Source organism: Setaria italica, chromosome IX (genome assembly GCF_000263155.2).
Source record: "Setaria italica strain Yugu1 chromosome IX, Setaria_italica_v2.0, whole genome shotgun sequence".
Classification (NCBI taxonomy): Eukaryota; Viridiplantae; Streptophyta; class Magnoliopsida; order Poales; family Poaceae; genus Setaria; species Setaria italica.
Genome location: NC_028458.1, coordinates 762,798 through 778,195, shown reverse-complemented (window position 1 = coordinate 778,195; position 15,398 = coordinate 762,798). Strand labels below are relative to the sequence as shown.

Genomic DNA, 15,398 nt, shown 5'->3' with positions numbered 1-15,398 from the left:
TCAAGCAAGTCTGCAAGTGCCATGGCGATTTCAAGGTCGAAAATTTTGGAATCTTCTCATGAACTAGAAGATTGAGGATAGAAAAGTGTAGGAAGGCACCAAGGATACAAAACTAGGATTTATATGGATGGTCTCAGCTTCACTCTTTCTTCTCCTCCAGGTTTTTTCCCTCTTCTAAACCTCACCCTTCCACTCTTTCCCATCCTCCCCTACACTTACCCCCCCTTCTCCTTACCCATCCTATACGCAAAGTAGCCCACCCTCCTAGTGCGTAGAGCTTTTGAATTACTGATGATGTATAGATCACATTCTTCTCAACACAAACAATTCCCTTTAATTTTTCCCTTTACAGCTTTATTGTGCATTATGCTTAGTATAGTAAAAGTTAAGTGCGAAAACACCATTATTCTAAAGAAACTGTAAGATTCTTTTTTATGAAAACTAATAACTAAATATTGTATAATAGCATTTTTCTTATTAAAGCATTGTCTAGTAGTTCATATCTAACTAAAACAAATAAAAGGTAATGTAAAACCAAGAAAATGAATGAAATATTCCTTGTTTCACTATCAAAGAGTTCATTTTAATGTTGGTTTTATAGGTTATTTAATAAAAACAATTGAATGTGCCATGGTACTTGCATGCAAATAGGAAAAAATACAATGAGAGAATCTTACCTCATAAAGAAGTTATATACTTCCTTTTTAGTTAATGGATATCCATTTGAGAAAGTGACAAATAATGTCCTATCATCTTGTGGGACAGGTGAATGAACATAAGGGTCCATGTTCATTGTAGAACTTTGGGGAAATGTATTATCCCACTCTGATAGAAACTGGGGAGAAATTGTACAGTTGTTGAATAATGATTCCAAATCATGAATATCTAAGCCAGAAGATATGTTCATTCCAATGTTATTTTGTTGTTGAGGACTAATAATATCTAGATCCGTTGAGAAGGTATTCATCGAGTTGGTTCCATATCTCATTTTAACCATATCTTGATGGTTTTGAATAGCGGTGGGCATAATGGATCTTGAAGATATGCTCATTGTAGCATTATTTTGTTGTTGAGGAATCATGTTACATGAATCTGGTGAAAAGGCATTCATTAATAGAACTTCATCCCTTGTTCTCACCATGTCTTCAAAGCTTTTAATGGCACTAGGTGTACTTGTTCTAGAAATTGAACAATCTCCTTGATACTGTAGATAGCTCTGCATGGAAAAAAAGGCAAATATAAAATTAAATAAAAGTTCATCATAGCAATTAAATGGGAAATTATTGGTGACATCCATGTATGAATCACATGGTTTAATTGCAATCAATTTAGTAAAGTATGACAAAAAAAAGTTTTGGAATATGCCATTTTTGTCCTTACACTGCTTATATGAGGCCGATCCTTCATGTATTGTTGAAGACCATGATAATTTGAATCTGGAGATTCTTCTATATCTTCAAGGCTAATAGCACTAGGCATACTTCTAGAAATTGAACAGCCTCCTTGATAGTGATGATAGCTCTGCATAGAAAAGAGAAAATATAGAATTAAATGAGAGTTCATTACAGCATGTAAATGATAAAAGAGTATCGGTGCCCGTGCCATCCATATAAGTGCCACATGATTTAAGTGCAATCAATTTAGGAAAGTACTGTCAAAATAAGTTTTGAAACATGTTATCTTTGTGCTTACAGTGCTTATATGATGTCGATCCTTCATGTACCGACGAAGGACGTGATAATTTGAATCGGGAGATTCTTCCATATCTTCAAGGCATTTAATAGAACTAGGCACATTTATAGATTTTGAATGGTTTCCTTGATATTGATGATAGCTCTGCATAGAAAAGAGCAAATATATAATTAAATCACTTCCTCAAAAAAATATAGAATTAATCAAATTTCATTACAGTAGGTAAATGGGGAAAATCTAGTGCCATCCATGTAATTATCACACAATTTAAATGCAATCAATTTAGAAAAAGTGCCATAAAATAAGTTGGGATTATGCTATTTTTGTGTTTACAGTGCTTACATGATGCCGATCCTTCATGTGTTGAGGAAGAACATGATAATTTGAACTGGGAGATTCTTCAATATCATGAATTGCCACCCCATGCTCAGCCTTTTGTCTAAGATCAGTCAAGACTTTATAGCAAACATTATTGAGGAAGAAACAAATCCCCAACATAACTTGGCTGTGAAACTCTCTGGCAGATCTAGATTTCAAATCAACAAGGTTTCCATGCAATGCATCAATAAATTGCTTCCCCGTAGCAACAAGGGCAAGGAAATGATCACCATGAAAAGAATTGATGCGCCGAAGGAAATCAACTTCACTGTTTCCTTCAACCAGCAACCAAAAAGCAATTATCTCTATGGAAAGGGAAGGATCCATTCCAAGGAGAAACACCAAGCGATAGTAAAGCTGGCGCCCATGCATAGTGCAAGAATTAATAGCATCAGGTAGATTGAAAGTATCCATAGGAATTGGAGTAAAAGAGACGGGTGAAGAAAGGAGGTGATAGCTATAGCTGGAGCATTGGAGGAGATGAGATGGAGAAGACACCTGCTACTCCTGTTTTCTACACTTAGCAATAATTTGAAGCATGCATACTGCCACAAGATTGCTCACATGTTCCATCCAAGAGCAATGGCTAAAAATAAATAAATAAATAGATGATGACAACTAGTAGAAAGCAGTTACTCAAATAATATAATTATATTGTGCCCACATATATAGATAATCAACCAATTTTATTTTTTACATGTATATCCAAGTGAAACTTGATAATTTCGTATGTATATATTGCTAACACTTTTGCAAGGCACCGTCCGCATGAATGAATATTTGATCCTCTGGAGTAAAAACAAGAAAATCCCTAAAGCCTATCATGTATTTTGCGCATATATAAATTTCGAGGCTTGCATATATGATCCATCACTCTGCATCATGTAGATCATATGTCAGTGGCAAAGTTCATATGTTTACTTGTGGTACATGATTGATACATGAAAGCTGTTGGTGCGGCAAAATGAGTTGGATATGCATAACACACAGCCATGCATGTAGCTGTTTTCAGTTTCTCTCGTTTGGAACTATACCTTTTCTGTTTGAACGTACACTTATCTTGTTTAACTATATTCATCGCAAAATCATTATTCTAATATACGTTGATTTGTGAGCGTTACAATAGCCAGAGGCCTTGGATTCTACCAAAAGGGGGGATTGTTAGGAAAGTGTGCATAAAGATTACTGGTGCCAAAAGCAGTTCAAAACGTGCGTGTCGTAACAGTAGGCTACCACTTGTGTAGGATACAACAAATACGGGTAGACCTAATGGTAGGCCGCAGGAGTGATCGATGAGAGCAATAAAGCCACTTTGGTTTTGGAGGCCGGTCGCCAAGTTGTTCATGCACCAAGCACCATCCACGCAGCGTGACCTCCCAATACAGGTTTCTGCTTGCAAAGCAACTGAAAGATCATTGCTTAGTTGTAAAGCCAAGTAGTTTATGCTAGCTGCTTCACGTACACTCACTTCGAAGCCAGAAGAGATGTATATGCAGTGCATGTTTTAGGCTTTTTAGCCCAACACGGACAAATACAGAGATATCCAAAGTTACTAACGTGGACGTGTAGGGTTTCCAGCTATGCAGTAACACTAACATCCAGCAGTCGAAAGTTGTGGTGGTTAGCTATGCAGTTCATGCACCATGCACGTACGTGTTTGGGCGCTTCATCACGCACAGAAAACAAAACGTGAGACTGGCTCAAGTGGGCCGGAATACGCTGCGGATCAACCACCAGGCCCATGTCGAGTAGGGCTCGGCCTAGATCTCTCCTCACTTTCCTTGTTGTCTCTGACACTCCACTTCATTTTCTTTTCTTTTCTTTTTGGTTGCGGGAGAACATTCCTCGCGCGTGCCGCACAGCACGTGAAATCATTCGTGCGTGGCTGATCTGCCCATGACGTCAGCAGATTTATTTATTTATTTATTTTCTCTTCTTCTCCTTCTTTGACCAGCCCATGTCGTTGCAGTCCATTCCTACCTAGCTGTAGATGAAACGATGGTTACTGTATTTATTAATTAGCACCCGTACTTAGCAGCTAATTAACGCGTGAGATGTGAGATAGAGACCCGTTGGTTAAGCTAATTAATCACGAGAATCTTCAACAGCCTGGCCACTGACTGGAGCCAAACAAAGCGAAAAAGTTAAGCGCAAGCCCCCCCAACTGCCCCCCCACCACGGAATTAACAAAAAGCGGAAAGGGAGCAACGCATAATGCCTCGCCAGATCGATCGCCGCCAACAAACTCCAACAAGGATTTCTTTCTTTCTTTCTTTCTATCTAAAAGAAAAAAAAAGGCCAGGGAAAAAATGGTATAGAGAAAAAGTAGCGAGGAGAATTCCAACCGATCCAGGTGACTGGTTCCACGCCGCCGACTCACGCCGCCGCCGCCGCCGCCACCGCCGGCCGGCGCAGCAGTATTGTTCCCGCACTTTGGGTCAGGACTCACCAGTATTTTCTTTACTGAAAAAGAAATTTGACTTGTTACGTACGTCTGTCACCGGTTGGTCAGTCATTGGATTAGTAGTTGCGCAGAACGCAGATGAATGGGAAAGTATATGCGCAAGTGATTGTACTTTTATAATGGAAGGTTGGCATACCTACAAACAATGTATGCTTGCCAACAGACCTACGTAGAATTAATCCTCCTAAGCTCTTGAAAGGATCATCACCATTATGTTTAGGAAGAAATCATCGAAGCACACGATAACAACAACTCGACTAAGAGGTACGTTTACGCGTGGGTCCCACGAAGAACTATCTGCTGCTCTTACATACTACACAAACCAATTGATGCATATTTATAAAGCTCAATGTTAAATTTGCTCCCCACCAAACCACGTTCTAACTAAATGATGATGCTTTTTTTTTGGCAGCTTGAATTTTGGTTCAAGAATCAATGAACCATTATGGTTTAAAGAGGTTTTGTTTATGACAGCAGAAGAAACCACCAACTGCACTGTGAACCAGCCAGGAATCCAGGGGCAAAACGGGAATCTCCAAAGTCGAGAAGCAAGCAAGGAACTTTCCTCTCCTCTCTCTCCTCTGTCTCCAGAGAGCTCTCTTCTTCCACCGCCGCATTCGCTGCGCCTCGTCATCGGCGACCTCACCGCCGGCGACGGCCACGCCACAAGCCGGCCGCCATCCCTTCCACGGAAGTCTTCTAACATAGGGAGGCGTCGACCCTCCTCCCCCTCCTGCTGCTGCTCCTCGCCACCGCCCTCCCCTGGTTTCGAACCGGCGTGGGGGTGGAGATCCATCCGCCCTTGGATCGGTTTCCTCCTTTGTTGGTGAGTAACCAATGGTTGACTTGCTCTAGCTGCTGTTCGTTTTGTTTCCAGAGACCATTTCGTTGCTTTGACTGCGAACAACCAAATCCAAATCTTTCCCTTTGTCTCCCCGTTCTGTTAAGTTGCGGATTTGTTTGCGTGTGGTATCCTGCGAATCTGAGCTAATTCCAAATGGGTTCTCCTTATTCCAGAGCTGCGAGATTAACCTAACGAAGATGCGGCTGCAGTTTACTATCTATAATTTTGGGTTCACCTGATCTGTTGCCGCGTGATCTTGTGGGCAGTATATATATCCTTTTGAGCGACACGATCTTCATATGGTTTGTTGTTTTGACTTGTCAGCTTGATCCTTGCAGGCTGGAGCGGCTCGATTTGCTCGCCAAGAATTCAGATTTTGGAGTGACGCTTGCCTTCCTTGGCATGACAATGTACTAGGGTTTACTGTTCAGTAAGAGGCTAGTAGCTCTGCTACTCGGAAGCGGACAACCGTTCTCAGAAGCTCTTTGAAGCTGGTGTTGGGTGGATTTTTACTAATCTGGGTGATAGCATGATAAAGCAATTCCTTGGACGGCTCCCTAAGAAGCCGTCCAAATCCGGGGATAAGGATCCTATTGGCAGGCCCAGCCCCTCGGTGTCACACCCGCCATTGGGTCCAAGAACTGCAGACAGGACTTCCAATTCGAGTAGCCAGCCACCGGTTATCTCCAGCTCTGGGCTCAGTTATGGGAGTGGCATGCATGTCGGCAATGCAAACTCGAGGGTGAACATGAATGGTGATTCAGCCTCATCTGCCTTTGTGTCCTTACCAAGCTTTAAGGATGTGCCCAACTCAGAGAAACAGAGCTTGTTCATCAAGAAGTTGAACTTGTGCTGCACCCAATTTGACTTCACCGATCCAACAAAGAACATAAAGGAGAAGGAAATAAAGAGGCAAAATTTAGTGGAGCTCGTTGACTATATTGGCTCCGCCAGTGGGAAATTTTCTGAGGCAAGCATGCAAGAGATCACTAAGATGGTTTCTGCAAACCTGTTCAGGACACTGAGTACCCCTCCCAGAGAGAACAAAGTGGATGGCTTTGATCTGGATGAGGAGGAGCCTGTCATGGATCCTGCATGGTCGCACTTACAGATTGTTTATGAGTTGTTCTTGAGGTTCATTCAGTCTCCAGAGACTGATGCCAAGTTGGCTAAAAGATACATCGATCATTCGTTTGTTCTGAGGCTACTTGACCTCTTTGATTCTGAAGACCCTAGGGAGAGAGAGTACCTCAAGATGATACTCCACCGTGTCTATGGAAAGTTCATGGTTCATCGACCATACATTAGGAAAGCCATCAACAACATCTTCTATCAGTTTATCTATGAAACTGAAAAGCACAATGGAATTGCAGAGCTACTGGAGATTTTGGGAAGTATCATCAATGGGTTTGCATTGCCACTTAAGGAAGAGCACAAATTGTTCCTTGTTCGAGCTTTAATTCCACTTCACAAGCCAAAGGGCATTTCAATGTATCATCAGCAGTTGTCTTACTGCATCACCCAGTTTGTCGAAAAGGATTGCAAACTTGCAGATACAGTTATCAGAGGCCTATTGAAATATTGGCCCATCACAAACAGCTCCAAGGAGGTGATGTTTCTGGGAGAGTTGGAGGAGATATTGGAAGCTACACAACCTGCAGAGTTCCAGAAATGCATGGTCCCTCTTTTCCGCCAGATTGCACGGTGCCTGAATAGCTCACACTTTCAGGTAATGTTCACTGAATAGCATTCCTCATGAAAAGCATATCCATTTGTGTCCTGTTATTTCCTAATTCTGTTTCGTAATTTTCTTCTGCCCCTATCTTTTCAAAATTGATAAAAGGCATGAGCTGCATAATGAGAATAGCTTCTTTTTTTTTTCTGTTTCTATTCAAGGCATGTTAGTGTAGATATATAATATGTGCACTATGTTCCTCTGAGGATCTAGAATAAGGCTACTTCTTTTAGAAACCACAGCAGACCGAGAATAGGACAGCTTAGTGTTGCAAGTGGCACATGATAGTTTTCTGCTCAGTTAACATTGTAGTGCTCCGTACCATGTAGTTTACTTTTCTAGGCATTTTATTCCTTTGTGTAGTTTCAAAAGTAACTTACATATTGTTGTAACACCACCCTAATTGATTACTTGTTAATGGCCATTCTGTATGGTTAGTTTGAGGAGTGGTTTGAGCAGCTTCTCGCTGCTGGCAGTGATTATTTTTTAAACGCAATGACTTGTGTCCATCATGGGATACCAAGGAAACAAGGATTTCTCTTTAGTATGTATCTCTTCAGAAATGATGTTCATTCAGTGCCAATTAGTACTGAGTATGAATCTGTTGTTGGATTTAGTTTCCCTGGCATCTTAAGTGAAAATTTTAATCGGAAAATAAAATTGTCAAAAATGTCTCCTTTTGTACTAAGATTGGCAAGCACTAATTACTTGCTGACCACAAGGACATCAATGAATTGCCTTTGCTAACTTTGGATGTGTTAGAATAGGTTGTTATTTATTAAATCAAAATACTTGAAGGACAAAAGCTTTGATGCACATGTTGTGTCAAATATAGTTTTCTTCTTTCTCATTTTTCTAAATGCATTTTCATTGATTGATTCCTACAACGAATTACATATGTTCAAATGTACCTTGGAACTATCTGTCATCTTATGTCCTTAAAATATACAGTAGAGTTCAGAGTACTGGGATGTCCTATGGTGTTGATTAATGAGCTTTGAAGACGATATACAGTAGAGTTCAGAGTACAGTAGAGTTCTGTTGCATGTCTTCCTGGAATTGTATTACATCTGAATCGATATTTAAGACGTAACTTTGTTACAGTGGTTTGTAAGAGAGAAAATGAAGAGTTATTTTTATATCCTACATTCTGAACAGTAATTCTTTATCCTCAATCCTTGGCTTTATCTGATCTATGCACAAAACTGCTGTGGAGTTTGGGAACAAAATATTGTGAGGGTGACCTTCATCACATCTCAAACCACAATTGTGTTTTGGAGCTTGAGACTTCAAACATTTCTTATCTTTTGCATGATTGTACAGTAAGTCCTTGTGATATTGCAGATGCAGAATATATAACTAATTGATGAATGGTAACTAACAGCGGTTATTTCGGTTCAGGTTGCTGAGCGAGCGTTATTTTTGTGGAACAATGACCATATCGAGAGTTTGATCAAACAAAATAGTAGGGTCATATTACCTATCATCTTTCCTGCACTGGAGAGGAATACCAACGGGCACTGGAACCAAGCTGTTCAAAGCCTCACTCTAAATGTTCGAAAACTGTTCTCTGACCATGATGCTGGACTATTCACTGAGTGTCTGCGGAAATATGAGGAGGAGAAAGCCAAGGAGAAGGAGGTTAAGTTGAAGCAAGAAGCCACATGGAAACGCCTTGAAGAGATTGCATCAGCGAAAGCAACAAGTGGAACTGCAGTGCTCGTCTCTCGACCCTTGCCCCGTCAATCGTCAGCCGTGTAGCGAGTCAAATCATTCATGTGGTAAACAGATGAGCTTCTCTTTGTTAGTTTCTAAGTTTGGGCAAGTGTTTCCTGACGTATGAATTTCTCGGATTGTTAGGTGTTCATGAAACGTTGTACAGGATTGAGTTGTATATACGAGGTATATTAAGGTGGGCAAATTGACAAAAGATCTGAGAAGCCAGATGGGTTTAGGCACAGTAGCATCATTTTCTTGGTCCTGAGTCCTGGTTTCTTTTGGCATGCTGAGATCTGCAGTTGATTGCTGTATCATTTATTTGCCTTGTCTGAAGTTGGTTACGATTTGTATCATCTGCTGGTCCTGCAATCTTCTCATGGGTATCTGATTTCGGAGACGAAATTGGCGGTAGTCGGTGGATAGACCTCTAGTTAGAGTCTGAAAAATGAGTCGATGTTGTTGTTATTCTTTGAGTCTGGCATGGGCCTTCATTGTTGTAAATGGAAGTACAATTTTCTCCCTGATGCATGAATCCAATATGAGCAAGTTTAGCTCACAGAACGTGTCAAGCGCATTGCATATCCGCATGAACCATACTATAGTTATTAGAAATACTTTCAGTTCATAGATTCAATAGAAATGGCAATTAAGGGTTCCAATCAAGATGGCATGCATTTTCTCACAACTGAATTGCAATTGGTCTGCTGACCCTAGCTATAGTGGTAGCATCTAGCAAGCGTCTACACTGATCACGGCTTGCCCTGGGCCTTCCTGGCGAGGAGATCGCTGAAGGCCGGGCGGCAGTAGGCGTCGCCGGCGTGGAAGAACATGCCGGCGACGACCTTGTACATAGCCTCCGTCATGTGGACGCCGTCCCAGTTGACGTACCTCGCCGGCTGCGCGCAGGCCGTGTTGACCGCCGGCGAGCCGCAGGTGGCGAAGAGGTCGAAGTTGTAGTCGCCGCCGCCCGAGCCGCAGCAGGCCCGGAAGGGCTCCGTGAAACCGTACGCGGCGGGGCTGCGCATGACGGCGAGGTGGGCGGCGTAGTAGTCGGCGTAGGCGATGACGGCGTCCGGGTGCCTCCGGCGGAGCTGGTGGAGTGCCGCCAGGAGGCGGCGGTTGTGCGCGTAGCTCTGCCGGTTGACGGAGGCGACGCAGCTGACGTTGTCGCGGTCGTCGGGGCGCGCCAGCGTCATGGCCAGCGTCAGGCACCCCGTCAGCGGCAGACCCTGCACCATCACGTACTTGGCGCCTCGCTCCAGCAACCCCTGCAAGTTTTTTGTTTGTTTTTGCAAACCCGAGATTACATAAAGCATTCGTATTTCATTTCATCCAGGTTAATTGTATTCATCTTATTTTATTTCATTATTTCATTTCATTTCAACTGCGAAGACGAGCATGTGGACGGCCTGATCTGGGCGATGCATCTTAATTCCCGTTCGAGTTTGATTTGTTTTAGATGTTGAAGACTCGAGTTATTCGAATTCTATGTAATATTGCACTAAATGTAACTTTGGACTTTTTTCTTTTAAATGAATGAGCAGTGCTCCTGCTTCTTTTCAAAAAAAATAAAAAAAATAATTGTATTCATCTTCTACTGCTACTTGTATTATTATTCTGATATAAATACAATCATGTCCGGCTACTGCTCGAGAAATGGAGCATGGATTCAGAAATCCAGAGGGGGTGGCACTGCACTGGCAGTGGCTCCGTAGTCCCTACTGAAGGAGGCAGGACAAACAAAGGGACAGCGCAGTAAATAGCAGCCATCAAACCGGGCTGGTGCCACAGTACTGAAGGTTTGGATGCAGAGACCGCAGGGCCTCATCAAATCGACCGTTCTAGTACTGTTCTTTTTTTTTTTTGGAAGCGAAATTCTAGTACTGTTCTTGGTCATGGATCCAAGCACAGAGGAGCAGCAAGGTCCACTCCAGTCTACATTCATGTTTAGCTACTCATATCAGGTCAGTCCAGGGAGTAGTTGGATTGGCATGAATGAGCTACTGAAAGTTTCGATATTAATTATGAGTATTAAATATAGATTAATTATAAAACTAATTGTATAAATGGGAACTAATTCGAATGACTAATCCGCCGGTAAAGCGGACTGGACTGGTGCTGGAAGTAGGTGAGCAAAATTAATGCAGCACACCGGTGACCGGCCGGCCTGTGAAATGAAACCAGATCAAGTGTTCTGACATGGAGACCGCGAGATCGGGATCAGGCGTCATTGCCAACACCAACCGTAAATCTGAGCTAGCACACTACTCCTACGTCCGATCCATCCACTGATGACACCGTAATTAGGGCATGTGATCGAGTAGCACTAACGGCCTGCTATAGATAGGTACCTCGACGAAGGTGGTGATCCTCTGGACGGCCATGGTGCGGACGAGCTTGGTCGGGATGGTGTCGCGGGCGATGACGGTGTAGGCGTAGTCGTTGGCGCCGATCTCGCCCACCCAGAAGAGCGCGTCGCCGACGACCTTGCTGCTCTCGTTGGCTTTCCGGAGGTGGTCGTCGAACCAGGCGAGCTGCGTCATGATGGACTGCGGCGTGATGTCGAGGCTGAGGTTGTTCCTGGCGAAGAAGTCGTGCTCGATGGCCGTGGACCCGGCCACCGCGAAGTTGACGCCGCCGCCGCCGTCCGCCGCCGCCGCCGAGGCGTTGGAGAGGGAGAGGTACGGCGGGAGGAAGGAGGGGAGGTTGAGCGCCTCGGCGAGGAAGTCGACGACGAGGCGGCCGTCGGAGTAGCGGTTGGTGGAGCGGTGGAAGAAGGTGGCGCCGTAGGGCGGGCTGGACACGTAGCCGAATGAGTATGGCCCCGTCGTCGACCGCGTGTTCCCCGTGTCCGTGAACGAGTCCCCGAACGCGTACACCCTCCGGAACGCCGACGGCGGGGCTGCCGCCGCTGGTGGGGCTGCGGCAGCCGCCCCAACGACGACGATGGAGAGGGTCAGAGCGAGGAGGAGACGGTTGCTGGCCGTCGTCGCCATGCTCATCATCGCCATCGCAACCCACGGCGCTCGTCGCTTTGTTTTATAGCACAGCTGGAATGCATGGAAATGGAAGTAGAAACTGGCCGGCCTGCGGGGCCGTGCGGCATTGATTCCGAGTGCAGAAATTAGGTGGCCGCCGTACGTGTTCCACCAATCCAGCATCCACGAGTTCCCGATGCCATGCCTGCAGCCACAATTCATTGCAGCAGCGCCGGCTGCCAACCACCACCGCCGGCCTCATCGCGCGTTCACCGCCGATCGCCCGCGTCGTCCCCGGCGTTCCGGACGACGGACGGACGGATCGGAGCACATTTTCAGCGCGGCGCCCGCATGCAATCCCATTCACGGAATCATATACGTGCAAGCACACATTGCTATACATGAATTGCACTTCATGAATCGAGCGGAACAAATCGAATAAAATACTTGAGTACGGTCTTGATTCAAGCACTCACTGAGTCGCCAAGGAGAGTCAGTCGCCGTGCAGCGCGTCTCAGCACTGGGTGTCTCGCCAACAAAATGTATGGCAAGACTTTGATCTCTTGTTATCCTTAACTGCGACTCGCTACGGCCCAGTAATGCTCCTAACTGGCTTGCAAGTCTTGAAAAAAGATTGCCTGACCATGCACAAGAGGCTCGGATCGGAGTCGCAAGCTCGACTGGCCCCTACCGCTGGGGCTACAACATCAGATAGTGCATTATAACAGCACGAACCCGACTAAGGCATTGCATTGTAGCGTCGAATGCGCACGCGCATAAACTGGGGGGCTCAAAACCACTCAGAACAACTCGCCTTTCCCACCACTCGTCGGCAATGTCGAGTGGCTTCGTCGGCAATTAAAACTACTAATATTCAAATTGCTTTTAGGTTTAGTTTGCTGCACTAACTGCCCAAACAAACACTATATCTAAGCTAGAAGCAAGAAGACGACGTTGAGGGCCATCAGCGAATATTAGTAGAAGCCGTGATTTCAGAAATTTAGTGTCTCAGTCAATTACCTTCCCACCTGTTGAATATCAATTATAGTTGCAATTGCAAGGTTTGTCATTACCTACAATTACCATTTGGCTAAAACTGTGTTTACCTTTATTTCACTTCTTGATTTTATTCCTGTCTGTTTGCTACAATTGCAAGGTTTTAGAAGGCTCTTTTCAACTAGGAAATCAAAGACCCACATGGGAGAGACGGGCAGGCGTAAGTTGAGAGGAAGTTGTCGTCGTTTCCTTTTTACCGGATTGGGCATGCATGATACCATTGATAGCTTGTAGAAAGTCAGGGCGCCTTTAGGATACCACTGAAGGTGTTAAACGTGATATCATGCTGTGTTTTACTAACAACTTATCAATATTATGTGTCAATTCTTCTAAAACCACGAGCGCAGCCTTTAAGCCTGTTCCTTGTGGTCAAATTCTTTTCTTTTTTAAAGATGTTCAGATCACAGTTCCACAATGGAATATCCATCATGGCACGATAAAGGAAAATATGTTGCTCTAGTTATTCAAAGAATGGCCTCTTTATCTCATTGATTACCTGTACTTCAGCTGACCTGTACTAATGGAACCAAAAAAAATTAACTTCCTTCGATCGCCATGGATTCCCCCAACGCAAACCTCAGCGTGTAATGCTTATCTCTTCTTCTTAGCAATGCCCATAATTGCGCTTGAATTCTACAAGAACAAGGACCTTCTTTACTGTCTTTTACAACTGAGAAATCAAAGACCGAAATAACTGAATTGGAGGTGTAAAATCGAGAAGGAATCGTCTGAATTGATCAACGTAACGTTGCCAACATGTCACCTTCACAAAATTGCTCCAGCATGTTGTGTTCTACACGAAACTTACAAATCGCGAATCATAGCACCTGTGTTACAGAAGGGAATCCCTACCTAGTAGCATAGAAGCGCGTGAGGTTTAGAGGTCACATGCACATAGGGCATATTTGCACCTTCTCCTGCAGCTTATCCAGCTTAAAAATAGGAAATAATAGGATAGAAGCGTGAGCACCTAGTCTTGGTTCAGCCATACACGAAATAGCTATGTAAAGAGCCAAGCCCCATTATCCAGAAAAGTACAAATACTAGGAAGTACAGATAGCAGAGCCATGTGCAGTGCTCCACTACTTGCGATCTGGTGTATGTGTGCATGCAAATAGGATACAAGCGCGTGAGCTCCTTCCTATTCTTGTTCACCGGCCACACACGAAATGCTATGTGAAACTCTGCTGCTTGGCTTGCTACACGGTGTTTTCAGTAGAACTACTGTCCCCATGGAGCTAGGCAACAATTAATGATTGGAGATTCAGTGCGTAAACTAAAGACAGTAACCAAGCTTGTTTAGCAGGAGTATCAATTATCACAGCATTGATCGATCACCTTCATTTGGGCTTGCTGGCGGCTATATAAAGAGAGATGAGCACGCCCAGGCAGGCACCGCACAGCCCACACTCAAACATTCCAACGCACGGTGCAGGCCAGCCTTGTTAGCTCTCCAAGATGAAAAGGAACATGACACTTGCCGCCGTCGCTCTCCTCGTGGCTGCCTTGGCCCTGGTGGCCATGGTGCAGGCCATCTTCTACTTCACGGCGGAAGACCTGGAGTCCGACGAGGATTTGTGGGAGTTGTACGGCCGATGGGCTGCTCACCACGAGGTGGTGCGCGAGCCCGGCCGCTTCCCGACCTTCAAGGCGAACGCCCACATGCTCCACAGCGAGCAGCGAGACGTGGGCGAGCTGATGGCCCTCAACGTCTTCGGCGACAAGTCCTTCGACGAGGTCATGGCAACCACGTCGTGCTTGAAGAGAACCGGCGAGTTGCTCCCGGAGCTGGAGCAGTTGCCCGTCATCGATCTCGACCTCGTCGCCGCCACGCGAGCTCTCCCCAGCAAAGTCGACTGGAGGTATGCAAATGCTGTCACTGATGTCAAGAAGTAGGGTCGCTGCAGCTGCTGCTGGGCCTTCGCCACAGCCGCTGCGGTGGAGGGTCTTCATGCCATCAAGACAAAATCGGCTGCTGTTTCGCTCTCGCCCCAGTTCCTCCTGGACTGTACCTACCCCTACATTGACCAGAGCAGGTGACTGCAGCGACTGTTAAGTTTAAGTTACTGTTAAGTTTAAGTTACGATCCAAATTCAATTATACGTATAAAGGCTAACTTTAGACGGACCGAAGCGGACGCCTGACGTGGTGTGGGGGGCTTGGCGCCCCCCCCCCCCCACCACCTACGGGGTGGGGTATGTTTAGAGTTTGTTGCTGTCTTGCTTTGTGAATTAGAATCACTTCTCCGCTTGCACGACTCAATGACTGAAAGTCGCTTATGTTCTAAGCCTTGCCATTTGCAGGGGATGGATGTGGTCGGCCGTCCGTGGAGGTGAACCTCAGACAACGGATACTGTACTATGAGATGATTAGACTGACTGCAACTGTCGTCCTCGGCTAACAAAAGTAGCATCGCCCCAATATATAAAGAAACTCAATGCCCTTAATCATTATGTCAAATTCATGTCTAAGCGGATGTGTGGAGGTTGATGGTTGCCAAGTATGTATGATTGAGCAGAAGTTGTCGCTGTT

The 15,398-nt window shown here is 44.8% G+C and overlaps 3 protein-coding genes across 4 annotated transcripts; 2 read left to right on the top strand and 1 right to left on the bottom strand.

The window, feature by feature from the left end:
• The first annotated feature begins 5,061 nt into the window (after positions 1-5,061).
• Positions 5,062-9,185, top strand: LOC101762003 (serine/threonine protein phosphatase 2A 57 kDa regulatory subunit B' theta isoform). 2 transcript variants are annotated; one of them, XM_004981016.3, is made up of 4 exons: positions 5,062-5,360; positions 5,717-7,107; positions 8,515-8,894; positions 8,974-9,185. In XM_004981016.3, exons 2-3 carry the CDS (start codon positions 5,908-5,910, stop codon positions 8,872-8,874), a joined length of 1,560 nt encoding a protein of 519 aa, XP_004981073.1. In that variant the 5' UTR covers positions 5,062-5,360; positions 5,717-5,907; the 3' UTR covers positions 8,875-8,894; positions 8,974-9,185. The 2 variants fall into 2 exon arrangements, with proteins under 2 accessions (XP_004981073.1, XP_004981072.1); XM_004981015.3 differs by having other exon boundaries at positions 5,063-5,360; positions 8,515-9,185.
• Positions 9,186-9,434: 249 nt separating this feature from the next.
• Positions 9,435-11,865, bottom strand: LOC101761590 (GDSL esterase/lipase At3g48460). The gene is made up of 2 exons (XM_004981014.3): positions 11,184-11,865; positions 9,435-10,100 (listed from the first exon to the last, which is right to left on the bottom strand). The coding sequence occupies exons 1-2, from the start codon at positions 11,841-11,843 to the stop codon at positions 9,582-9,584; spliced, it is 1,179 nt and encodes a 392-aa protein (XP_004981071.1). The 5' UTR covers positions 11,844-11,865; the 3' UTR covers positions 9,435-9,581.
• Positions 11,866-14,336: 2,471 nt separating this feature from the next.
• On the top strand, positions 14,337-14,762 carry LOC101759072 (cysteine proteinase EP-B 1). Its single transcript, XM_004986070.1, has one exon. The coding sequence runs from the start codon at positions 14,337-14,339 to the stop codon at positions 14,760-14,762; it is 426 nt and encodes a 141-aa protein (XP_004986127.1).
• The last annotated feature ends 636 nt before the right edge of the window (positions 14,763-15,398 follow it).

Coding starts and splice junctions, on each gene's coding strand:
- LOC101762003 (XM_004981016.3), top strand. CDS start 5,908: ATGATAAAGCAATTCCTTGGACGGCTCCCTAAGAAGCCGTCCAAATCC. Junction 7,108..8,514: donor TGAATAGCTCACACTTTCAG/GTAATGTTCACT, acceptor ATTTCGGTTCAG/GTTGCTGAGCGAGCGTTATT.
- LOC101759072 (XM_004986070.1), top strand. CDS start 14,337: ATGACACTTGCCGCCGTCGCTCTCCTCGTGGCTGCCTTGGCCCTGGTG.
- LOC101761590 (XM_004981014.3), bottom strand. CDS start 11,843: ATGGCGATGATGAGCATGGCGACGACGGCCAGCAACCGTCTCCTCCTC. Junction 10,101..11,183: donor GGATCACCACCTTCGTCGAG/GTACCTATCTAT, acceptor AAAAACTTGCAG/GGGTTGCTGGAGCGAGGCGC.